This window comes from Hippoglossus stenolepis, chromosome 3 (genome assembly GCF_022539355.2).
Source record: "Hippoglossus stenolepis isolate QCI-W04-F060 chromosome 3, HSTE1.2, whole genome shotgun sequence".
NCBI lineage: Eukaryota > Metazoa > Chordata > Actinopteri > Pleuronectiformes > Pleuronectidae > Hippoglossus > Hippoglossus stenolepis.
Window position 1 is genome coordinate 11,277,491 of NC_061485.1, and position 26,869 is coordinate 11,304,359.

General features: G+C 39.6%; 3 protein-coding genes and 1 non-coding gene across 4 annotated transcripts in view; all 4 read left to right on the top strand.

The window, feature by feature from the left end:
- Window positions 1-1,175: 1,175 nt before the first annotated feature.
- On the top strand, window positions 1,176-4,220 carry rpl29 (ribosomal protein L29). Its single transcript, XM_035152956.1, has 4 exons — window positions 1,176-1,277; window positions 1,705-1,758; window positions 2,367-2,431; window positions 4,070-4,220. The coding sequence occupies exons 2-4, from the start codon at window positions 1,722-1,724 to the stop codon at window positions 4,166-4,168; spliced, it is 201 nt and encodes a 66-aa protein (XP_035008847.1). The 5' UTR covers window positions 1,176-1,277; window positions 1,705-1,721; the 3' UTR covers window positions 4,169-4,220.
- Window positions 3,767-3,895, top strand: LOC118105545. The gene has a single exon (XR_004695142.1). It is a non-coding gene; the product is annotated as a small nucleolar RNA SNORA63 (small nucleolar RNA).
- Window positions 4,221-6,335: 2,115 nt separating the features above from the next.
- The window catches only part of iars1 (isoleucyl-tRNA synthetase 1), a 47,970-nt gene continuing 27,436 nt past the window's right edge, over window positions 6,336-26,869 (top strand). The window contains exons 1-13 of the mRNA XM_035151739.2: window positions 6,336-6,421; window positions 8,098-8,225; window positions 8,671-8,827; window positions 8,932-9,051; window positions 9,406-9,488; window positions 9,941-10,058; window positions 10,265-10,412; window positions 13,883-13,970; window positions 15,611-15,671; window positions 15,907-16,002; window positions 17,658-17,780; window positions 22,044-22,135; window positions 23,922-24,020. Of these exons, the coding sequence (XP_035007630.2) occupies window positions 8,107-8,225; window positions 8,671-8,827; window positions 8,932-9,051; window positions 9,406-9,488; window positions 9,941-10,058; window positions 10,265-10,412; window positions 13,883-13,970; window positions 15,611-15,671; window positions 15,907-16,002; window positions 17,658-17,780; window positions 22,044-22,135; window positions 23,922-24,020 (1,304 nt within the window). The 5' untranslated portion in view covers window positions 6,336-6,421; window positions 8,098-8,106. The remainder of the gene's footprint in view (window positions 6,422-8,097; window positions 8,226-8,670; window positions 8,828-8,931; window positions 9,052-9,405; window positions 9,489-9,940; window positions 10,059-10,264; window positions 10,413-13,882; window positions 13,971-15,610; window positions 15,672-15,906; window positions 16,003-17,657; window positions 17,781-22,043; window positions 22,136-23,921; window positions 24,021-26,869) is intronic.
- LOC118104693 (desmin-like) lies at window positions 18,058-20,608 on the top strand. The gene has a single exon (XM_035151740.2). The coding sequence runs from the start codon at window positions 18,622-18,624 to the stop codon at window positions 19,756-19,758; it is 1,137 nt and encodes a 378-aa protein (XP_035007631.1). The 5' UTR covers window positions 18,058-18,621; the 3' UTR covers window positions 19,759-20,608.

Sequence of the window (26,869 nt, forward strand, 5' to 3'; positions counted from 1 at the left end):
GGTGATGAAGATAGAGTTCTCAGTGGCTGAACTGGATTTAAGTGGAAACATTGAGATTCATAGAAGAAGAAAAACTTACTTCACCAATCACCACATGCTGTATGATTTAATGCAATCAGTTGAAGTTGCTATAAGGAGCATTTCATGTACTAGAAGAACACGTGAACGATTTTATATGCTCATTGTGTGTAAAACCACATATAACAGCAAAGCTTGTTGCTTTTTATAAACTGGTCAAATACATGATGGATTGGTCACTGTGGGACATAAGAAGGAAAATTAAAGTAAAGAAACAGTAATGTCCAATGTTCCTTTAGGGCTTTAATGTGTGCAGGTGACTATTTATGATATTCTTTATTACAGTTTCTTTCTGATCATCTACATCATCGCAATAGTTCCCAGATTTCTGGCGGCTGAACCCTTAAAAAGAAACAGCTCCTATATGTTGAGCCTCGTCACAGATACAGGAGTCCCAGTTTAATTTTGTACAAACAACACATTATTGTAAAGAACATTATTGTAAACGTTATGAAATAATGGAAAGTAACATTAATCAACAATCTATGTTTTCCCCCCTGTTAATAGGTTTGTTTGGTAGTTTTTCCTTCCTCTTGTTGAGGGTTAAGAACAGAAGATGTGACACCTTGTTAAGCCCTTTGAGATAAATTGGGATTTGTGAATATGGGCTATGCAAATAAAATATGATTTGATTGATTGCTAAGGATCACAAGCAAAAAAAAGGTTGGAATTTACAAGTCTAACACAAACTTTAACCTTGACCATAACCTTCTTCTTCTTCTTCTTCTTCTTCTTCTTCTTCTTCGTTCGCCAACCAACGTCAAGGTGCATTACCACCATTCCACTGGATCTGCCTCTTCTTCATCTTCTCCTTCTTCCTCTTCTTCTTCTTCCTCTTCTTCTGCCTCTTCTTCCTCAACCATAACCAATGCACATCTTACCTCTTAACTCAACCTAACGTCAGATAAGCCTCCTTCAAACCGATAAAACATCCAATGGAGGAGATAGAACATTTGACCCCTGTGCTTTCAGACAGAGGAAGTTTAGATCAGTCATGTGATGCTGTTAAACTGTTTAAGCAGAGAGCGTCACCCAGTGGCCAGCTGTGGACTCGCATGTGTCATTCCAGGATCCACCGACAGGGGGCGGTGTCATAAAATCCTTCTCCCTGACTCCATCGTCTTAACTCGTTTCTTCTTCTTGTCCTCCGGGATGTGCTCTTTCCTTTCTCTTCCGGCTGTCGTCTGTTCGTGTGGCAGGTATCTTCACGTCCTACTTCCCTGAGTCTTAACATCTTCATTCATCCTCGTGTGTTTTTCACGTCTGCACAGAATCAGCCGCTGGTTTTGATAAAGCACTTCACAGGCTACGTGTTCGCAGCTGTATGGTTTATACGCGCCGCTTGATTAAAGAGTAAATGGCACTTGTAGTAATGCTAACGCTTAGCTTAGCAGAGCGTTAGCTAGCAGCCATGATGTGGGGCTACTTACAGATAAATAGTGTTTAGTCTGAAATGCACTTTGATATCGTCCGTTCACTGATGCGGATTTATTTCCAGTATCATCTGTTAAACGTAGCTGTGTGTGAATTGTATTAAAAGTAGTAACTTGAACCAATTCAAACAGAAGCTACAGGTAAATACCAGTGATGCTAACTGTGATGCTCTGTTTCTCTTCCTGTCCTCAGATTAAACTCCAGTCGAAATGGCCAAGTCTAAGAACCACACAACTCACAACCAGTGTAAGTAGAACCACTGGAGCTCAAGCACGTGGGAGTTTATCTCGCATGTATCACAAGTTGAATGTTTTTATCACATGTACAACATGAGTACAAGTTTTATTCTGAAATGCAGTCCTCACCCTGCAGTAAGCCTACATTGCCACAACTAAGAACAAGAACTAAAAGTTTGTGCAAAGTTGAATGAAGATTATACAAAGTTACATGCACAGGGGGAAAAATCTCTGCCATGTCCATAGCAACTCACCAGTAATAGAATAGTCAGCTTTGATTTGTGCAGTGCATCCTTAAGGGATTCTGTTGAATGTTTGTGTCAACATGTCATGAGCTGTGCAAATCCAAGCAGAAAAACGTTTTTATGGGGCGAGATCCCAAGAGTCACGGCCAGAGATCATAGTCAATGTGTGAGAGGCTGTCAGAAATCAGTTTCAGCCTTTGCATTTGATTGCATGTCATAATATCCAATTAAAGTTTCATCATGTGGTGTGTAATGCTAAAGGAGTGGGTAGATGGATAGACACTTTATTGATCCCCAGGGAAATTTAGGGTTATATATGTATATATTGAGGGATGAACTTCGTATCTCTAATTTTCCCCTCTGCTCTCCACAGCTCGTAAAGCCCACAGGAATGGCATCAAGAAGCCCACATCCCAGCGCTACGAGTCACTGAAGGGGGTATGTATTGTCGAGAATCAGATTTTAACATGGACAGGAGGCTTAAACATGTGTTTTGAATGTTGCAGGTCTGTAGTCATGCTGCTCACAGATCATAGGTGTGGCTGTTTAACATCAATGTTAAGACAATGGTATAGTTAGAGTTGGTTAGTGTGTATTAGCAACATATCACAGTATCAGTTAAACATGCTTAGTAACGTTGAACAGATGATGGCTGACATGAGGCAGCTGTTTGCCTTGTTTTCAGGCCAAGTCATTTATGTAGACACTGTCATGAAGTCGTAATTATAATAACGTTAATGTCATATCTGTGGTATTGGAAGTCTTGTTCTTATGCTTCTTTTGAAGCCATGACCCACTTGTAATTCTTCAAGATGCTCCATGCTGGGGTTTCGTTGGAGCATTAGCATGGATGCACAGTGATAGAACAGGCTTGGTAGCGTGCACAAGCTTTTAAAGCATTAGGGACTATAAAGTCAGTTTCAATTAAGTTATTAGGGTCTGAACAGTACTGACGTTTACTTTGTGTTTGTTAAACTTTAGAGTTTAAGAGGCACGTATTTAAACGCGTGCGTGCGCAGTTCATCTGCTACACACGACACGAGACATGCACAGCCAGGACATCAGGGTTAAAGTGACCGAAGTGAAACGGATTCATGATCCGACATCGGTTAATAACTATATACATGTGGTCATCAGTTTTTGAGAGTGACCGAGATGGGCAGACGCACACACAGACAACGCAAATTATGAGACAAAGCAGAGTTTAAAAACGTATTTGTTGCAGGCGAAGCGACGCCCGGTTATCCAGGAACATAAATATTAATTCAACAGGCTCTTATAAAGATCAGCTTTAAGTGTGAGTGATTAGAAAAGAGCAGAGGAGCAGAGTCTCTTGTTGACCAGCAGAGTAATTCTCCTCAATGCTGCCAGCTTTGGGAAATGATTCTACTCTTATCTTGTCAGTGTTGATGACACTTTTTAACTTTAGACAAACTTCAGTGAGGGGGAAAAGCATATTTTGGTTTGAATCATACTGATGTGTTTTTGGATCAGCTATTTTACATACTTGATGAAATCAATAGTTTCTGTCACAGTTCAACTTTTTTTATAAGCAGTACTCCCTGTTTTTTCACTATGATTTTTGATTAGTTTTCATTGTCATTTCACCCAGTTCTCATTTGTATAGGTCAAGTAAATAGGTTGTTACAATCACATGCTTTTTTAAATGAAACCAGAACCTTGTACAACTACTCTAATGTAAATGTTTTATTGGCATTTTTCATCTCCTTGACTTTACATGTCTTGCTTTATTTCATCGGAAGTTTATTTTGGTTGCAGGATAAGTTACAGCACAGCTTGTTTGTGCTGTGTTGTCGTTCCCCCTGCACACAATAACCTGTTTCCAGCTATCCCTGTCTGTCTAAATCACCCCGACAGCCAGGGACGCATGGTTTCAGACACTTGATGAGTTTTTCTCTTCATTTACATAATGCTCCGCCTCCGTGATTAACCGTAAAAAAAAAAGGAAGTTTATTTTGCAATAAAAAGAAGCCTTGTGATTAGACAGCTTTCAGATGTGTGACCCTCATGCTCACCAGGCCTGCTCACTCATTTATATTTTCTTATCTGTTGCAGGTGGACCCTAAGTTCCTAAAGAACATGCGCTTTGCCAAGAAACACAACAAGAAGGGCATGAAGGCAGTAAGGAAAGCAGCAGCAGCCGCGCCGAAATAAGCCGAAATGTGTCCACCACCGAAATAAAGCTTTGCTTTGTTAAAAAAACCAACATCTGATGTACTTTTGTTTCTGTTGTCTCCTGCCTCTCTGATCAACACTTAAATCTGTCTGATTTATTTCATGTGAACTTAGTTTGGTTTTTTCCAGCATTATAAACCAAACACTTGAGAAAACTGAGGGACTGAAGACTAAGTCTAAGAGGACATTTGAAATATATGAATAAAACTTTGAACAGATTAAGATGATTGAAATGTGATGATTCACCCAGCTGGTTTCTTTCAGTCACTTCAGTCTAAATAAACAAGTCTCATTCTTGAATATCAACGCATCCAACAAGAAACGCTGTTTATCTGAGGGAAGCAGATGAACCTTTCTCATTTGTAATTTTCTTTCATAGACGTGCACTTTTATCACAGGGAATGTAGAGTTGTTGAGAGACCTACTTATTCTGCAGCTGACAAAGGGAAAAAAAAAATGGTGATGGTGAGCTGTTTTAAAATCCACTAATTTGCAATTCATGCTTTACCAATCTACTGCTTAAAATATTGACACTCTGCCACTGAACCTCCAATCTGTCTACATTGTTACTTTGGGTTTCAATTCCAGCATTTTTTATCTTGGCTCTTTGGTCCTCGACCAGGCCTTCTCTTCAGCCTTGTCAACCACCTGAAGGGAAGGCAAAATGCATTGAAAAAGTGGCTAAATTAATGGAGAACAGTGGATTGAGAAGAGATAATCATTGGTAAACCAGTGTATGATTCACAAACTTTTTGATATTCAGCGAAATGGCAAAAATACCTTCAGGGCTTTAATTTGAGAAGATTGTATTGAAGCTTTGTTTCCTGTATTCCTCTGGAGTTTCCAATTACTTACATGTACACTGTGTATAGCTTTATTTTGCTGTGACATAATTAAGATACCTAAAGAGATGCTGTCAGTGAGAAGGTATTAGATATAAGTTAAAATTAAACATCCATGACCACAGACAGCTACAATGCAGCCACAATACTAACAAAGTAATGCAATCTGATACACAAACCCTGTTTGCCTTTATAAACCTCAATGTGGTGAGTGTAGCAGAATATTAACAAGACTTTGTATGTAACAGTCACTTCATCACAATTGAACTCGAGGCTAAAACAATTTAATAATAAATTTCTATACTATTAATTAAAAAACTATTTCATGCATGAAGAGGAAGGGTAAATGTGGGCTGAGACTATACAGGTGCACCACATAAAGGATGATTGAGCACTAATCAGAATATGATTCTAAATACATACATCCCAAATACTGTAAAACGTGAAAGAAAATAATCAACCTAAATAAAAAATTTGAAATAACAGACATGGATAGACAGATTATTAGACATATTCATTGTGGTTAAGTGTCATTATATATTTATACCCAATGTGGCTTCTCAAGTTTTGCGAACAAGAAGACAGGAAAACGATTAAATCATTGTGAATTGGCTGTGACTACACAGATGCCATTAATGAAGGAGTCATTTTCTAACTCCTATTCTATTTTCTATGTCACATAGTTTTGTACTGTATTTTATTTAACTACTGCACTGCTGAGCTGACCGGTTTCTTCTTGTCCAACACCTTTCATTGTACTTTTGACCTTGTGTTCACTTGCATATGACAAATAAAAAACTTGAAACTTAAAAGTGACCAGTCCCACCCCCTGCAGGACAGAAGGGTCTGAAGGAGAAGTATCACAGGTCGTTCCTTCCTGCAGCATCAAGCCTGTACAACCAGCTCTGCTCCCAGTAAAACTACATGCACCACCATTATGGACTGCACTTTAACACTTTAACTATTAACTGAGCAATATATTTACTGTGCTATAATCATCTGTCTGTGCAATATCAACTGCTCATGTGCAATCCATCCAATGTACATATTCGCACACTGCACATATATTTCCTGTCTTTACACTGTATATATTAGTTTAATGACATTCATATTTTTCTATATTTTTTCAATTCCTATTCAGATAAGAATTTAGATCATTCCAAATTTGCATTGTGTGAGAAGTTGTGTATAGAACATGCACAGTTGGTTTATATGGAGAAACGTTACAGGAGAACAGGAAACGGACTCATGATAAAACGTCGGTTTGCAGATTTTCTGTATATTTTATTGTATTTTATTTTGAAGGAGTACTACATTGAGCGTGTAGTCGTCACTTCCGCTCCAGCCCTGCCTCCAGCTTGCATCATTTCTCGTCGGTGGCAGACAACATGTGAGTCTGTCCGTTCACTGTGAATTCTCCCGTTACTGCATGAATGTTTTTAAATAACAGCCACACTTCACTTCTCCTCTGTTCTATTTTATGTATTATATATTTTAAATATGTATAGGTGCCGCCTTTAACTAACTTTTGCTCGTTTAGCAACAAGCTAACTAACTGAACCGCTGACCGGCTAGCTTAGCCTGCTAGCTAACAACAAGGAGGCGTCATCCGTGTGAACCAACCTGTGCGGAAAAAAGTCACTTTACTGGAGTTGAATAATCAGTTTGGGCAAAGTTTCAACATTTGGGGATTCGACGTGGAAATAGTATATCAGACAGGATTGACTTTAGTGTATACAATGCTAATGGCCACTCTTCTTTGTGCTGTCAAACTACTGAGCACTGACAAGTAGTCAGGCTGGTTTGAATGAGATTAAAATAGAATCAGTGGAAGCACTTGTCAACAAAGACAAATACTTCCTGCTCGTGTAATATGATGTAGGGTTAATGTACCTAACGTTAATTAAACGTCATGTACATTTTCTCCAAGGTATTTCAATATCTAATGCAATGCAAGTTAATACCTGTTTCTCTGTCACATTGGCCATAAATAACATTATGAGTGAAAACTTAGGATGTTGTGACCTGGAGTTTCTTCTTAATACATTTAATACATGATAATAGTTTGAGTATGATTCAAATATGCTAATACATTTCAACTGGTCCTGGATCAGCAGCACGAAGCTGTTGGTTGTATCAACCATTTAAAAATGATTAATTAATTCAAGGATTTGCTGAAATGAACTGCTGCAGGTGGTAATAAGCTTAGAGGTGAAACTTTCATACCACGATTATAGTGACAATAATTATCACAGTTAGCAGCATTATTACAGGATTGTTAAAATGTCCTGAAAATGTTCAAAAAGTACAGATAAAATAATTGAAGTAATTTCACTTCAATGAAATATAAGTATTATATTTATTATTAATAGAAATAACAATATAGCCAACACCATATCAAATGAGCGATATTAATATTAAGGGAAGAAGGCTTTTGTTTCCTAAGAAGCTTTCTTTATTTACAATGAAAACCTCCTGTAATGGAGGTTTAAATTAACACAATTGTTGCAAAAAGGATTGTACGAATCACTGTTGAGTCAAACCCACTTATATTTTGCATTCGGCAATGTCTCCCCACAGTCAAAAGAGCATATTTGACTCTTAATCCACTGCCTTTTACTAAGTATTCATTACTTTTTAAGACTTTTCAAGAATCTCCCAGATTCCCTGTTTGTTGCATTGTGGGGCAGTGAGTGTGAGGTCGAAGTGTGATTTAATCAGCTGTTTGAAACAGTATCAACATTAATGATGGCTCTGTTCAGTTCAAGTGTCCCAGTTAGACATGGCAGTGCAGCAGTGAGCCAGCATGTAAATACCATGACCCTGAAACTGAAGCACCTAAATGGAATTCAGCCATCATTCATTTTACAATTAATATTTATCCTACTGTGACATATCAAAATGTCTGCTGTAAAATTGTCTATTAGGTACTATATGAGTATTTTATTGGCTATGAACTTTAGTGAAGATTCATCAAAAGGCTTCATGACACATGTACAGTTTAGATTAATTTCCACGTGTTCCTGCTTCACAAGCCTGTTAAGTTGTTCCTGTTCTCTTGTTCAGACGGACACTATGGTGGAGCCAGTCCCTGTGTCCATCAGCTTTCCTACAGAGGAGGAGAAGATCCTGAAGTTTTGGCAAGACAAAGACTGCTTCCAGGAATGCCTCAAGCAGTCCAAGAACAGGCCCAAGTAAATCCAACTGTTTTGATTTGTAATTATGAGTTTACTAAGCAGAAATCATTCCCATTAGAAGCTCTTAAAGTACTTTACTGTGAATACTTTGTAAGTGGTTTAGAATAGCAGCATAGTCATCTCCATGAATCTTGTTCATAGTGAAAGCCATTTCAGCTGTTGCACTTCCATGTTGAGAAGTTTCATTTTCCTGTTGAACCAGTTTTTCTTAGACTCCATTGCATCATTTTTTAATCTGAATCATAGTGAATGTACTTGTCCAGTATATGAAAACACATAGCCAGAAATCATTGTTTATTGTAGAAAGTGAATATGAAATAATCTCCCATTTACATTGAAACTATCAGATTTATCTATGAATACCTTTTCAAAAATAATCAATGAGAGAATACTGTTGAGCTAGATGGCCCGAATTCTTTAAAATACTATTTTGCTGCCCCAGGTACACCTTCTATGACGGCCCTCCCTTTGCCACGGGTCTCCCCCACTATGGTCACATCCTAGCCGGCACCATCAAGGACATTGTTACTCGCTTTGCCCACCAGAGCGGCTTCCATGTTGACCGGCGCTTTGGCTGGGATTGCCATGGCCTGCCTGTGGTAAGAGTTTGTCTTTCCTGAATATCGGTTCATTTTACTGAAACTTGTGTGAAGATATGCAGATCTATTTATTTAAATGTCCAATGTCCTGTGTGTTTTTGTAGGAGTATGAGATTGATAAGACTTTGGGGATCAAAGGGCCTGAAGATGTGGCCAAGATGGGCATCGCCGAGTACAACAACCAGTGCAGGAGCATTGTCATGAGATACTCCAGCGAGTGGGAGGTGAGCATGCACAGGGAACTCACAGTTGTAACCACACCTGTGAGACCAGTTTTATTACATGTCTCAAACATAATGAGGCTAAAAATAAGTGTCTCATCTCTGCAACATACAGTCCCCTCGAAAACTAATAAAATAGAAAGCTAAAACTCTAAACTCTTGTCTCTTATTTGACTGTTTTGATTTTATTATTTAGTTTACTAACATATAGCACTTTGTAGTTTGGCTTTCTTGAAGAAAATTGTAGTTTCTTGATTCTTGTTGTTCTGGGTTTCTACCCGCATGGTTGAATGCACTTATTGTACGTCGCTTTGGATAAAAGCATCAGCTAAATGAAATGTTTGTTTTTTATCTCAGAATTCAGTGAGGCGAATGGGCCGGTGGATTGACTTCAAAAATGACTACAAGACTCTCTACCCGTGGTTCATGGAGACTGTCTGGTAAGCCTATCAAGCCATTCTATTCTTTTTATAAGGTACATAATTTGCATTCAATTTTATTATGTGTAGTTAAATTTAGAGGCTATTTGATTTAAGTTATTGTTAAAGTTGAGAATTTATCAATAACTTCGGTTGCTGTCAAATTAACAGGAAGTATCAAAGTGTCAGCCATGACAAAAGCTGTTTGAATTCTCCAAATGCTTAGGAAAGGAGCTTCTATACTTTGTTTACTATATCCTTCAGCAAAGGATACACTGCTCTGTCCTTTAGGCAAGAAGAGGAGTTAATGCCGTCCCACTATTAAAGCAGTATTTAAATTGACACATCGTTGTAGTTTACCAGTAGCTTTTGTCAGTTCTTCAGTGCAATAAACAGTCCAAAGGAATTTTGTCTTGCAGTCAGCGAACACTGTCAGTGCTTTCTTTTAATTGTTTTCCTTTTCCTTTATTTAGGTGGGTGTTTAAGCAGTTGTATGACAAGGGTCTGGTGTACCGAGGTGTCAAGGTCATGCCTTTCTCCACTGCCTGCAACACCCCTCTCTCCAACTTCGAGTCCCACCAGAACTACAAGGTTGGCAGAAATTATAACCCCTCACAGCTGCAACATAGCTGCTTTTCTAATTTAGCACACCAGAATCCATGGTCATTGTCCTCCTGAGGAAGATCAGAGAGAGCAGATAAACTGCCTGTAAAAATTAACCATTATGTAAATCATCTTTGAGAGAAAAATAATAGAATTTACCAAATTTGTGTTTCTTTTTTTTTTTTTATCTGCAGGATGTTCAGGATCCATCTGTGATCATCAACTTCCCGCTGGTTGAGTCTCCAGAAGTTTCTTTGATCGCCTGGACAACCACACCCTGGACACTGCCGAGCAACTTGGCGCTCTGTGTCAACGCGGAGTTTATATATGTTAAAGTCAAAGGTGAGAGACAGAACTTTAAGTGTTGTGTCTTGTTTTCATACAACACACTAAGTGTATGCACTATATTACATATAGTAACCGTATAATAATATATTGAATATATATAATATGATCTAGCAACTGGCTCCAACCCTGCTGCATAGCTTTAAGGATGAGAGGTATAGAATGTGGATGGATGGATAATCTAATATTGTCTAGTGCATTCTCAGTTAGTATATGAGACATCAACTTACTTTTATACTAACATGAGCTGACATACACTGATGCATGTCCATCAAACTGTGAATTTCTGACTACTGCTTATACTACTGCTAATTATACTTTGAATTAAATGTTGGAAAAAGGCTTTTGCAGCCTTTTATTTGTTGTTTTCTGATGTTTTCCTGGAGCTGTTTCCCCTTGATCCTCAATTATCTATGACTTTTTTCAGATGAGAATAGTTCATGCATTTCCTTTGTACATTGTCGTTCATGTCTGCTCTATAGTCAAGTCATCGTTGGGGAAAAAATAACTTGCTCACCCCTGCTGATAAACATGTTTGTGGCGAGGTTTACTTGAATTACCAGGATTGGTTGTTTTGTAGAACTGTGTTGTTTAAATGCTGTAGCCTGAGGACAAAGTTTCCTGACTAGAAATCTTGTGTCCCTGCGGGCTCAGTGTTGTGGACCTCAGTATCAGCTGATGGGTGTTTTTATTCAGAGAGAACAAACAAGAACAAATTAGCAGAGGAGGAGTGCTGCCTTGGCAAATTGTGCCCGGAGGAAAGGATTTCTCTCCCATATGTTGGTGGACTTTCAAGCTTTTGGCTTTGTGGGCTGATGAAATACGACTTGTGTTTGTTTTTTGTTGCATGAAAAGCAACTCTCTGTGAGTGAAACATTGTTTTTAATCTGTAACCATGCAGACTCTCAACATTCCTCATCACTAACCTGATGCTGAAGCTTAAATAATGTTAGCACGGGCTCATTAAAAACCTTATCTGTCCTCAAAATGGATTTAGACTCACTCACCTGAAATGACCTGTCAGATTTGAACAGAAGACCATAAAATAACCTGTGTATCGATTTGAATTCAGTCTCGTTTCATAAAACAAATTTGTGCCTTTCACAGAAATAATACATTGAAGAAATAATCGATAGAATAGAATGTTATCGATTTAATTCCATTTTTTGTAATTATTACTCTTATCTGTCTACAATATTTTTAGTAACTGTAGAAAACTGACAAGTTTTTGTAAATATTTGAAATGAACCAGCCAATCTGTTCCATTACTCTTATTATTCAAACCTATTTTTCTTACTGTGACACTTGTTATAACCTGAACTGATAATATGGGGCTCGTCATGTGCATTTGTATGTATTTCAGAACTGGGAAATTTGGACGAAGCTCAAATCAGGTCACTTAAAAGGCGTTTTCCATTTTTAAATATAAAAGAAACACTCTAGAGAGATGGCTACTGTTTTTCCTGTCGCCCTCCTGTTGTAGTTTTTGGTTCCATATGAGAAAAACTGGTGGGTTGACCTAGATTCATACAAGTTTGTCCTATCCTCTTTGATCCTGAAGGGGGCACTGTTGAAGCATAGTTGTTCATTCTAAGAGCACCCTGCGCTCTGTGCTGCATGGGAGACCGCCTTAGAATACCAATGAATTTTTTTCCGTATCATCTCAGTCTCTTTTTATCTCCCGTCCCCTCTCGCTCCATCTTCATCCTAATTTCTCGCTCATTTTCTTATCGCTCTCTTTGCCTCCACATTCACCTGTTTTTGTCCTTCGCTGCTCTTCTTTTCCCTCTCTCTCTCTCTCTCTCTCTCTATCTGTGTCTTTTGTGTCTTTTCCTCGCTCGCTGCCTTTGTCGCTGTTTGAGTTTGGGGCTGTCAGCAGCGGCGGCTCTGAGCTGTGCAGTCATTTGTTGCACCATGGAGGGGAAGAAACATCTTTTATTGAAGCTGCCTCCCTCGTTCTCTTTTTGTGTCTCACTGGCTCAGGCCATTTGTCTTTTTTCTTGCCCTCTTCACAACTGTCGTTCCTGCTCTTCTCAACCTCTCCTCTGTTATTTGTCCTAAAATCCCCATTCCTTAATTTTTCGTGGAAGGCTGAGTTTGACAGTTATTATCCAAATGAGATGGCATCTTTTTAACAGCACTGCATTTATTTAGCTCAGCTTCAGTCGAGCGCTTGTACCTGCATGATAGGCTGCTACTACCTGACCTTGACTGGTTGTCTTATTGCGAAGCCACACATTCAGGTCGAGCAGAGTTGCACGTCGGGTACCGTGTGGGTTTAAACCGCGTCTGATGAGCTGCTGTTTATCATGAAATTCAGCTCAATAAACATAAATCACTCTGCAGGGGCTGTTTAGGTAACCGACTTTAAAAAACGACCAAGGTGCAAAAATCTATTCACATCATATCGATCATCAGTTTCTCTGCTCCCACTTCATTATGCACAGTGTGAGGTGTGGAAGCTGCACCAAAAGGAAAAAGGGAGAAAAATAGAAAATGCTCCAGAGAGTTTTGTGTTAATCTCTTGACCTTCTTCAATATTTATTTGCCAGTTTTCATAAACCATATGATGGTTTATTCAATATTATATCTATATCTATATCTATTGCAGATGAATGCTGCAGACAGTAAAATACAGAAGGTTTATTTTTGGCTGAAACGCCATTTAGTAAAAATGTTTTATATATTTTCACCATTGCTATTCCCTGATTCTCTTTGGCCTCACATCTTGGTCTATATCTTTATTCATCTTCTGTTTTTTTGTTTGTCTTCAGCCTACTAAGTAAATCACACAAGAACTAGAATGTTGTTAAATTAGTAAATGAAAATATTTCAAACAGGGCAAATCAAAGGTTCTTTTGGCAAATGGAGTTTGTGAACAGCAGTACAGTATTTCATATAAGGAGACTTGGGCTCATAATAAGTCCAGATAGATGCTAAATTATATTTTTATATAAGCTGACACCGATGACATTTCAATTTAAGTTCTGTTGGATCTTTGCTCAGCGTTTGATACAGTCGATCATCAGATCCTTACTGACAGATGAAGGAGAGGGTTGGTCTCTCTCGGTCTATGTTGGTTCAGATATTGTATATCTAACAGAAAATATTCAGTGCTGATCAGTGCTTTTTTTTGGTTGCATGTTTCCAGACCTCGAATTGAAATGAGGGAGACATTTCTTGTCTCTGCACATAAATGTAGGAATACTTGACATTTCAGTAAGAAATCCTCCAACCCAATTAGCATTTTTAGACTTTTCAAGACCCATTTGTATTCCATCAGGGATTCATGCTTTTGTCATATGTGTTAAAGGGTTTGTACTATTTTCTGGCTTTTTTTTCCGTCTCACTTTTTAACATTTGTTTTGAAAGGTGCTTATAAATAAAGCTGATTTACTTTTTTAGATTCACTTCATATGTAGGCTTTGCAAAATACATCAATACCTTTGTTTCTGTTCATCTCACAGATAACACCACAGACAAGATCTACATCATGATGGAGGCCAGGCTCGGAGCTCTGTTTAAGTCAGAGAGCGAGTACACGCTGCTGGACAAGTGAGTAAACACGACCCTATAGATTAAAAAACCCTTAAAGGGGACATAGCATGCCCATTTTACCACAAGTTGATATGGTTCCTTGGGGTCTTAATGAAATGTCTGTAACATACTTTGGTCAAAATACCACAAGGATCATTTAAAACAGCTCCTTTTTACCCTGTATAAAACAGCCCTCCACAGAGTGACCTGTTTTGAGTGCCTGTTCCTTTAAATGCTAATGAGCCAGCTCCCCCCTCCCCCCTCTCCCCCCATGATTTTAAACGATATAAATTAATATCAAATATGCATCCCATACTTTGTATTCCCCTTCTGTTGTCCTGGAGTTTTAATTTTCCCAATCACATAATTAAATGTCCCCCTCTGCCCATCCACTACAAGCACACAAGCAGACAGAGAGAGAGAGAGAGGGGTGGGGGGGCTATGAAGACCATCATTTACCCCCGAACCCCGACATCCAACGGGTACAACAACAAGCGGAGAAAGCAGAATCGTGGGCTGACCTTATATATACAGTCTATGGGGCTGACCAGCGGAGAAATGCACGTCCCGTGTGAACAGCCAGGCGGCTGTGCGCTTGAGAACGGCGCTGCGCTGCCTCGCAGCGGCGCTTCCGCGTCCGGTGTTAACCCGGCGTAACTACTGTAACCCGGCGTACAGTAGTGCTGAACACTGCGGAAGTCTTCCACACAGCCAGCAGTGTGGAAGACTTCCGCAGTGTTACAATAGGGCTGAACACTGCGGAAGTCTTCCACACTGCTGGCTGTGTGGCGCTGACACAAATTCCAGCTCACGCACGGGAGAGCGAGCGGTCGCGCCCGAGCAACTGCTGCAGCCTCCCGGTCCCAACGATCCAGACAAATGCCACATGTGAGTGAATCGCAGGCTGACCAGCGGAGAAATGCTCGTCCCGTGTGAACAGCCAGGCGGCTGCGCGCTTGGGAACGGCGCTGCGCTGCCTCGCTGCCTCCGGTGTAAACCCGGCGTAATGAGTGTGGGGGGACGGGGGGGATGATGTGGGGGGTGGGCCAAGACCATGTAGGGAGACTTCCAGTACCTTGTTACGACACAAAACCCAGGAAGCGCAATCGAGTCGCTCAAGCATGACGTTTCTGACTTAGAGGAACCATAACAAAACGCGTGAGTGTTTTTTTCCCAGAGTTTTTGGGTTGGTAGACATGCCAGATACCCACATTAACGTGTAGAAGCACTAACAAAGTGGAATTTGCATGCTATGTCCCCTTTAAAAAACAGAGCATGAAATTGACTAATACATTAACTCTAAATACTTCAACTTTAAAGGAAGAAATACCACCGTACTTTGCAGAGCTGCTGTCGAGACCAGAATTTGTGACATAAAAAAGTAACAACACAGATGGATCATTTATTCCTGTTTCGTCCCCTTATGTAGGATAGACAAGATACTGCAGTTACTGTTAACTGAACCTAAATCGACTTTGTAAATGTGTAATAAATGCAAAGCTTGTTCATATCCAGTCGTACGGCAGTACAGGATCTGTCAAACATGTTTTATATCCGTGTTGGTTGGTGTCAGTTTGCAAGTTTGTCAGTGTGTGGAAGGTGGGAAAATGTATGAATATTGAAACCACAATTTTAAATGTGTTTTGTGTGTTTTTCAGATTTCCTGGCAAGACGCTTAAAGGGAAAAAATACAAGCCTCTCTTCCAGTACTTTGCCAAGGTTTGTCGTGTCTGTGTTTTATGTTTGTCGCATAAACCTGTCCCCATTTGTCAAATAAAGCCAGACCAATGTCCTACTTTATTTATCTGTCTGTTCACACATTGACATCTCTCTTCACGTTTCCTAAGCCTGTCTCTTAATCTCTCTCTCTCTTACAATCTGCTGCTGTTCCTTTTTGGTGTCTTCAACACCCACCCCCTTTCATCTGATTCTCCTCATCCTTGTGTCACTTCAGTGCGGGGAGACGGGAGCGTTCCAGGTGGTGACCGATAACTACGTCAAGGAGGAGGAGGGTACAGGAGTGGTCCACCAGGCACCTTACTTTGGAGCTGTGAGTGTTTTTTTTTCTTACTTTGCAGCTCCAGAAAATGTTTTGTTACATAATGTTACGTATTGTTTATTACTAATGTACTACAGTTACTTTTTGACGAATGAATTAATCCGATTTTGGTCCATAAAAGTAAAGAAAATCATACAAATGTCCATCACAGTTCTCAAAGTAAACCAAAGAAAACTGAAGATATTCAATTTACAATCATAAGAAACTGAAAATACAGCAAATTCTCACATCTGAGAGCATCGACCAGAACATTTCGTGCAATTTCTTTGTTCTGTAAATCACAAGATTTATCACAACAATAACTGTATTGCTCAAAACATTACAGGAGGGTACAAGGGCACAAAGCAGTGAATTAGCACATTCTAACATGTCCTTTCCAAGTATTTCTTGTTATTGTCATTGATGATAAAATTCCAGTTGCTAATGAATAAAAGATGTAATTCAACAGTGTCTCAGAATTTTGGGCAACAGCCCTATAATCAGGATTCCTAAACAAGACCAAGACCCAAAAACCTTAAACACGATTTGTTCAGGATCGTAACAGTGAAGACAGTTTTATTAATCATTAAATATTGTGTTGATTCAGAACTGAAGTTGAAAGTTGAGACACATTTCTATCTAGACTAATCAGGGTCTTGTGAACTACATCCCTGTTTGGCAATAACAGTTTTGTTAGCACATTCATTTATATATATATATACATTTATCTTTTTATATTTGGAGAATCTTGTGTCTCATATTTTACACTTTAAACCTCTGGCAGCTATGATTCTTTGTGTACTCACTTCAGATTTATTTTACTTTAGATTATGCTGATTGTGTATTTTATGAAATATTTGTATTGAACTGTACCACATTGGTGTATATTGTTGAGTCCAGAGGCCAGTGCAATATTTGCTATCAGAGGTATCGGGTCATTGCTGATAGGTTAGATGCCCTTGTCAAGGGCAGATGGATGCCCCCTGTGGCTGTAGCCAGCTGTGGACACGTGGGCTTTGTCTATGTCTTCGTTTTCTCTCTATGTCACAGCAGCCAGGTCCCTATGGGGTTGTAAACTAAACCCTTCACATCAACATCTCACTATCTTGTTTGATTTTTATTTAACCACACTTTCTGTTATTTAGTGATCACACAAATGCATTTGCATGTTCTCTAAAGAAGGCGAGAAGAAATGCACTATTGAACTACATATTGTTATGAATAGACATGAAACGACCACGTGAGCAATCCATCTTCGATCTTTGACAGGGTGTTTGAATACAAAATACATTTGCAGCTGGACAGTACTTGGATCTTTCATGCAGAGCTGTCACATACCAGTGGTGGTAGTTTCCACACTGCAAAAAGTGTCCAGCTCAACAAGGCATTCTGCGTGTTTAAATATCTATGATGTTTAATATTTGCTTATCCTCCATATATAATGTCATCATTTGGAGAATGTTATTTAAATAAATGGAATTAGCTTGAAATGTACCAGTAGTATCAATGCAATGTACTAAAAAAAGCTAAATTAGATAATACATTCTTAAAAATGCCATTCATCCACTGTACATAGCTTTTTGCAATTGAGTTTGTAGTTAATTATCTAAAGAAATCCTTTCACATTCATCAAACTGTATCTAAATGATGTGTTATTGTCTCTGTAGGATGATTACAGGGTGTGCACTGAATACAAAATCATCCAGAGGGACCAGGCTCCTATCTGCCCTGTGGATGCCTCGGGCTGCTTCACGTCAGAGGTCACTGACTTTGCGGGACAGTATGTCAAAGTGAGTGACACACAAGACATGCATGTAGATTGGGGAGGAAGACATTTCAGGCATTCTACTCCTGCTAGGAACCACTGGTACGATATACAGGGTGGATTCCGAAGCAGTATTGGTAGCTGGTGTAATTCAGCATTTAATTTTCCGCATTCTAGGTACTCGCTCTCCGATTCCTCCCCATTTCCTCTGTTTATATCTGGAAAGTGCATCTTTATAAAATGTGCCCTTTCTTTCTGCTTTTTTAGAATTATGTTATGGAGTAACTCAAATGACAAACTTATATATATATATATATATATATATATATATTTATTATGTTTTTCCAAATGTAATCTAATATAATTCCTTAGCTGCTTGACTTGGTGATACTGAGGGAGTTCAGGGAATCCACGTCAGAGCAGTTTCACAACACTGTGCAGAAAAACTTGCTTCCAAAGCATATTGTCACTGTTTACTGGTGCACTGGGTGCCTGTCACACCCAAATGTATTACCCTTCTAAGTGGATAGTGATAGGAAATATAGCAGCCATACATGATCTGATCACTATTTCACATCCTGGTACAAAGGCCAGGGAGTGGACTCAACCCGCCTGCCCGCTAACAGTACAGCGTTAGCTAATAAAGAGAATGCGGCCACAGTTCATCTAAAGTCTGTCATAATCCACTTTTGAAGTATGTTAAAACCAAGCGTGAATTTCAAGGCTGTCTGAGACATTCCTAATTGCCGCATAAAACTCAGAGTTGATCTGAGGGAGCATCAGTTGCGACGTGGGCTACGCAAAGACAAGCCGAGAGAGCAGTTGTTCTTCTGTAAACTGGAAAACCAAAACAATATTTAGACAACATGAGAGCCACATCTTACTCCCAGAAGAGCCTGCAAGTTAGCGGCTCTGGCAGCAGAGTAAGGGTTCAGAGCCCGTCGCCCTCCCGGTGCCGTGGATCCTCGTACGACAGTCGTGGACGCTCCGGATATCGCAGCACCGCCATCGAGTTGGGCACAGAGATACACGAGCAGCATGCCAATGAGAAAGAGGAGATGCAGGAGCTCAATGTCAAGTTTGCAGGATACATCGAAAAGGTCCAGGCACTTGAGCAGAGAAATGCTGCTCTCCACGCTGAGCTGGCGTCCCTGCAGAGCCGCTACAAGGGAGGCCCCACAGGCATCGGAGAAGAATATGAGCTCAAGTTTAAAGAAGTGCGGGAGCTGATTGAGGCCCTGACTAATGAGAAGGGAGCAGCTGATATTGAGAGAGGCTACATTGAAGAAGAGGTTGACGTGTGGAAACTTAAGCTGGAGGAGGAGCTGACACTTAAAGAAGAGGCAGAAATGATTCTTAGGGAGTTCCGCCAGGATGTTGACAACGCAACACTGCAGAAGGCTGACCTGGAGAGGCGCATTGAACAACTGGTGGCTGAGATAGAGTTCCTCAAGAAGCTGCACGACGAAGAGGTGGCTGACCTCATGAAGCAAATAGAGGACTCAAAGATCACTGCTGAACTCGATGGCGATCGTCCTGACCTGGCTGCCTACCTGCGCAACATGCGCGCAGAGATCGAGTCTGTCGCTGCTCGCAATGTCCAGGAAGCTGAGAAATGGTACAAGTCCAAGTTTGACACCCTCAAGGAGCACGCTGGCAAACACGAGGACCAGATGAAGACCATGAAAGACGAGATCTCCACTTTCCACAACCAGGTGACAGACCTGCAGAACCAGATCGATGGGCTGAGGGCTCGCAACGCTGCCCTGGAGCAGCAGCTTGAGGATATGGAGATGGCCCACCTTGATAAGTCGGGAGGCCTAGAGGGTATCATCGCTCAATTGGAGGCCCAGCTCTGCGAAACCAAGCTAGAGATGACCAAGTATCTCAAAGATTATCAAGAACTGCTGCACATTAAGCTGAAGCTGGATGCAGAGATCGCCACATACAGGAAGCTGCTGGAAGGCGAGGAGCAGAGGCTTGGGATGGCCAAAGATGTCTGAATGTCCAGGGTAAGAGGAGGAGGAGGTCTGAAGCAGCGGCAGAGCATCGTGGAGTGAAGAGATTACAACTAGATCACAGTCTAGTTGAAGACTCTAAATTCTTCCCTGTCTTAGCCATTTTGTCCCTATTTCACTGTCCTGACGAGGATGGCTGGGTATTATTTAAAACCTTTCACTACCACTGCTGACATCTAAGTTTCAGAATTGATACTAAAATGGTACTTATCTTTGAATTTTGTACAAATTAGAACAAATCAGGCCAACACCAGACAATCATGTCTTTACATATTTTAATATAGTCTATCGGATAAAAGAGACAATATAACAAAAAAGATAAGAATATTAATCTCAGCAGAAATTTGATGCCAGCTTTCTGTACTTGACATTTCTGGATATTCTGGTGTCACAACCACATTTCTCTCGATACCAGAAATGTGTTGAGGTTTAATACCCAGGCCTCCTCAACCCCATCATCTACTTTGCCACCCCCTGACCCCATTGTTTTTAAGCATCTACGCGTTGTTTGCCTGCATTCCTGTCCTTGGTACTGCAATTTTTTCCCCTTCATTCATTGCCTCTCACTCAAGTTTTTTGGGCATCGCTCCTTTATTCTACCTTTTTCTTTACTCCTGCTCCTACTCCTGCCCACACACAGCACTGTTTTCTCTCCACCCTTTGTGGAAGTTTTTCACTTTTTGCCATCAATGCTTTTTCTGATCAAAGATCTCACCATCCTCACAATGAAAAACTTCTGTTCTGCCTTGATGTTTCACAATCTCAACTCAAACGAAGCAGGACAAATGGCCGCAGTGTTCTGACTGGTCCCCCCAGATAATCTTAAATGTTTTGAAAAGACACAACTATTGATAATTTACACTAATGTTGACCAACTGGTTCCTAATAAAGATTGAAGTGAGTGCATACAAAATAATGCAGTGTTTTTCTTTTTTCCTGTGTGACTTTCTTTATCTCTTCCATTACTTGTCTCTCTCTGTGTTTACTTAAATTTTCCACCTGTTGTCTATATATCTCTCATGTTTTTACACTCATCTGAAACTGGAAAAACATAAAAGCAGTTTTTTTTTAGTAGTTTGCTTTTTGCTTTATCCTGTAAGTATATGGAATAATGTTAATTTGCCTCTAAGAAATATAAGTGAGCATGAATCCAGCCTTAGTTTTATATATATTATCATGCAAGCTGGATTTGATAATGCAGCTGGGGGAGTACAAACAACTAAATATGAGTAAATTTAATGTTTTCGAAACAGTAGCTCTGCTGATTAATTATTCCTGATGACAAACAGATTCAAAAATGTTCATAGATACATGTGAGTAATTTGGTGACATATCAAGTAGCCCTAAATTTGCCAGATGGTGAAATAGGGTAATGCTGTCAGTGGGTTGCAGGTTAAGTTCCAATGAGTGTTCTTTCATGTTTTAATGAGCTTGGCTCAGGGCATAACAACATTTGTTCCAGCCTGAAAAAGTTGAACACTTCTCTACATCATAACCAACAGTTTGCCAAGCACCAGGCAGGAAAGTCATATCTATGAGCTTCTTTGAATGGCATTGTGGGCTTGGCTAGGGGCAGATGAAAGAGTGTGTGATAAGTCACTGGACTGATTGCATTTTAGATTGTTTGCCATAAAAAGCATAGAGATATTTATCATAGCTGTAGAAGCAGAGCGTGACCTTGAAATTTCTTCAACGGAGCATAGCCATTGTTTGTTCAGAGGCTTTCAGAGGTATAGAGGGATACATGTGGATTGTTTACCATGTAATGTTAAAATTTTTCTCCTAAAAGAGAGGACAAAAAACAAGAAAATAAGAAGTACATATGCAAAAGATATGCTTTGATTTTGTTCTAGATCAGATATAATACCCAACTAAACCAAAGCTGCAAATGCATTAGTGAGATTTATAATTTGGCTTTTTTGTTTAGATTTGTCTTCATTCACCTTTCATCAGGTTTTTTCAGGTTTACATTAAATACATGAATAAGAACATTTTAATGTTTTTAAAGACCAATGCAGCAGCGACTGAAGATATTGTCTCTGCTGACGTACAGCGGTTTAAAAGCTCACCTGGCTTCAGTGATGAACAGGTGAACTCATGGGTGTCTGTGACATAGCATGGCTACTGGTGCAACATGACACATTTTAGGACCTCACCAAACCACACCCATTACTGAGATGTAGGTGAAACACAAAGTCATTAAGTTAGTCTTAGAAGCTGCATTTTGCAAAAAGTATTTACATCTTCTGGTGTTTTTTTGTTGTTGCTAGGATGCTGACAAGAACATCATCAAGTGGCTGAAGGAGAACGGCCGTCTCGTCAATGCCAGCAATTTTAAACATAGTTACCCTTTCTGCTGGAGGTGAGACAAGCATAGAATTTAAACTGTAAAGTTGATAATACCTGTGTAATTTTCCACTTGTTCCTTCCAACTCACTCTGACAAACAGCTTCTGTTTGCAACTATAGAATATCTTCATCTGCTTGAGATGAGGGTTAGAGGTGATCACAAGGTCAATGTAATGGCAAAGTGAGCAAAAAAAAAAACTCTTCATCAGACACATGTGTCTTCCCTCTTATCCTTTCTGGAACAATTTAGGAATCCTTGTCATGAAGATATAAGCAAATATTTTCATCTTAACTTCCTTGCTGTCTTATCTTTTAAAATAATAAAGATACCAATGTATTTTCATCACCAAATCATTTACAGAACAGTTCGTTTAATGTCTTTTAATTGATCAAGTTGCTGAGAATCCAGTTGTAACCAACAGTTTAATAATATGGAGTGTAGACATTTGCCCATACATACTGTACACTGTCTGGTTTAGTTTTTTTCACATCCACCTATTCCTGCCACCCCACTGGGATTCAGTTTTCCACACATGGTCTAACAAAGGTCACCTTACTATCATTGACATTTACATAAATGTCAGTGTATTTTTCTTGTTTTCAGATTTAGCAGCCAATTTAAACCTCTTAAGGTCCCACTTTACCACATGGTAACTACCAGGGACAAGCAGACCAGCACTGACACAAATGTACTTTTCAGTCGACTAATTCTCTGTCTCTCACTTTGAGCAGCTGCAGGCTGACCTGAGAAGGATTAATTAACCTCAGTAAATATGCAGAGATATGCTCCCTAAGCCACTAGCAGACCTATAGTGCAACCAGAAATTATTCAGACACCTTCACTTCACTTGTCAAATGTTATGTTGAAGTCTCATGCTGGAATTATTGAAATTCATTGAGTTTAACAATAAAAAATGCAGCAAATGTGCATCACCAGGATTATGTTGATTAGGTTTCATTAGATTTGATTTACAATAGCTCCTTTTTATACAGAGATCCTGTTATATTAGGATGACCCCTTGTTATGTTACCTTTGCTTATACTAAACCAAACAAACCGACATATTGTCACTCCTGTAAATTACTTTAGATATGCTGACATTCTGGAATCAGAGGCAAGACGTGTAACATGACATAGATGGAATATGTCCTGCCTCCTCCTTTTACTCAGGCATCTATCGTCTTCATATCTTTTATACAAAACGGCGAGGTTGGATTAAGGGGAAACATTCCTGTCTAGACCACAGAAGGGTATAAAATAAGTAAACAATCCCATACTGTCACCACCATCATGTTTAGATTCATAAATTGTTAAATTGTGATTGGTCCACAAAAGTATGTGACATCATCTTTTGTAGCTCAGTCCCTCCCTCTTTTAACTCGGGAGAGGAGCGTTCACAAAAACTGAAATCTCTCATAAAAGCACCAAAACTGCTGGTAAAGCCTCGTGTGTTGTACCCTGATGTTCATAGTAAAAAAAGAACAGTTTGAATGCAAAAATAAATAAATATCACTTTATCACAATTATTTTCACTTAGTATGTGAACGTGTACTGTATTTCAATCCTTCTTGGACCCTATTTTCTCTGAATCCACTTTTCTTCTTATCCATATTACTGTTATTACATTTACATTATTCCAAATTGAAAATGCCTTCGGTCCCAAAAAAGAATAGCATTATTTTATTAGTTAAATTTTCAATAACAAATGCAAATATCTGCAATGAAAATATTGTTTTTCGTCAATCAAAGTCTTTGTGTTGCATCCTTATATTGTTATTAAATGTGTTCATGTACTTCCAGGTCTGACACCCCCCTGATCTACAAAGCCGTCCCCAGCTGGTTTGTCCGAGTGGAGCACATGGTGGACAAACTTCTCGAAAACAATGGGAAATGCTACTGGTAAGCTGTTTTCTGAAAGCTGTGGTAACCAGCTTGGTACTGAGTGACAGTGAAGTGGGAGGCATGAGCTACTTGCTAAACAAGTGGTGTAAAATATCAGTGAAGACAGACAGAAGTTCACAGTCCCAAAACAATTACAGTCTCGACTCTGTGCTACTACATCAAGTTGTTTGTCTCCACTACTGGGTGTAATCATTTTAAATGGCAGGATTATATTTAAAATAAGACTTGTTGCAGTGACTTCCCTTCATCTCTCATTAAGCCTGGCATTATTATAATGCACACAGGACTAGTGTTTTATAGAAAACTTTAGCATGATGCTAATTGTAATGGCAGAGCGGAGGGAAAGTAAGCGTCAGCATGATGGCTTTGCTAAGTGGTATTACCCCTGGTGTTCCCAGTGCACTTTTTCTGAGCCACAGTAGCTGCCTCTGGTAATGGGACTGTCAACCTGAGATGAATGACTAACCGCTAGGAAGGTGAAGACGCACAGACACACATGTACATGGAAAGCGACACGAACGCACACACTATTTTTTAAGGTGAAATTCCTGATCTAAGGGGGACCTGTAATATATACACTCAGTTGCCTGTTTGTTCAGTGCATCTAGCTCAAACTAATGCAGTCCAATACAGCAGTCCTGCACTAGAAGCTACCTCAAGGTTTTATCATTCTTCAAGAAAAACTGTGGTTAAAAATGTAATTTGTGAAAAATGTAACCACACCATTAAAATACAATGACCATCCAGTTGAATTTCAGCTTTAGCAAAGGGCACCTAATACACTGGGAATTGAGTCTATTTTTTAGGACAACCACATCCATATGTATGTTTGTGCCTTGGGGGACACTGAAGAACTAGGATGGTGTGTGAGAAGTCTCTCGGTATGGACACCACAGTTTAATGTCTGGGATGCAGAAACATTCCAGTTTCCACTCTCAGATTTAGTCCTGTTTGCCTGAACCGTTAGTGGTAGCGAGGAAATCTGGAGTCTCTTCCTGCAGTTGTGTCTAAGTGAAACGCGTAACTCTCACAGAAGGTCATCCGTTTCCTCACAAAGTGCTTTCATAGAAGATAATTAGAAAGACCAAATCTTTTTACTTTGTGTCTAAAGAATCACTGTCAATTCCTTGTAATGTACTGTAAAATGTAGCTGCTATATACACATTGTCCAACTGTGATGCTCCTATGCAGCTTTTTTATTAGGCTTAGATTTAAAAGATTATTTTTGTCTTTTTGATGAGATCCCACTTTCACTCTTGAGTTCTACTCCCAGGAAAATTCTGTCTTTCGGTGAGAGTTGCCAACTCATCAGCATCTCCATAAAAGCATAATCCTTGCAGAGTTCACTACCTCTGCACGAAGTTCATTTTAACTGATGAGAGACTTATAAGAGCCCCTTCAGTAAGCAAAGTGCTAGTTATCATACTCTCAGTGATTTGTTCATTTTATCTCTTTTTACTCAGTTGGTGTAGTGGGTAAACTCGGCCGTATCCACTGAGAGAGTTCAGACTGATTTCTCCAGATGTCCGGAGCTCTGTCTGAATAAATTAATGACTGGATTAATGAAAGGGAAGCTGGTCTCTTTGAGACTTAAGAAGCAGGAAGGTCGGCCACGGTTGTGTGAGTTCAGCACATAGTTTCTCGGCCATAAGAGAGAAGAAAATGCTGAGTTAATTAACTGGTCTCAAAATCACTCAGGTTGCACTGTTGCTTCTTTCCATCACTTTTTAAACCCAGTTGAATGTTCACTCAGACCACTTCACTGAGTTACTCTTTCTACACCTTTCAAACTGCCCATTCCTTGCATATGCTCTTCACAATGGAAACAGATTTACAATTCAACATTTTTAGTGAAGTTGGACAGTGGGTCTCTCATGTCGGGCAGAAGCAGACAAAGCAGGCCTTATTATATTCAGGCATCTTTTGATTTTGTCTGGTTATTAGATTTTATCAGCTGTAACTGCTCTAACTGCAGCTCTGCAGGTTGGTTGAAAATGCCATATCTAGCTGACTATTATAATAATTTAACCTCTAGGAGTCTTGGGCTATTTTGGCTGTTTTATGAATGCTTTCGAGTTTGTCAAAAATATTTACCATGCTAATATTTGGTATAATTTTTCAGCACAACATTACCAATATGACCAGACAATTTGTTTTGTCAATATTTTTCTTTTACGCTGCGACACCCCGAAGCAGTCACGTGATTTGCATCATTTTCACACAACCTCAGTTAGGTTGTGACTGTAGTCAATAAGCTAGTTAGCCAGACATGCTAACATTTTCAGCTTTCATTAAAGCAGACACACATTTTCAGCTTTCATTAAAGCAGACACACTGCTGAATAGATTCCTTACTCTTAACCTTCGTTTATGTTTGGATTTGGAGCGGGTTAAAAAAAAATCCACCAACCAATTGCGTCTACTAAAGCTCAGCAATCACCACTTCAACACAGTCCAAGCTCGACACTCCTGCCATTACTTGTTGCGGTTGCTAAGCTGTGATTGGCCATCACTGCTAAGGGGTGGATTTTAGAGAATGGCCAATTGCTAAATTTTTTGCACCTTGTCCTTAAACATTTTTCCTTTTTTCATCCTTCCCTATCCTCAAATTTTCTTATCTTACTTACTTTTTTCCCCCCATCATGCACCCTTTCAATCCTCTCCTTCCTGACCACAACTTCTGTCCCTCTGACATATAAGAGAAGCCTCTCCGTGGTAAATGACTCTTCCGTGTGTCTTCAGCGTAAGACAGAACACTTTAAATTCTACATTTAGCCTGAACTACGGAGAGAGAGAGAGAGCAGCAGCAGCAGCAGCAAAAGAAAAAAAACCCATTAAATTGATATA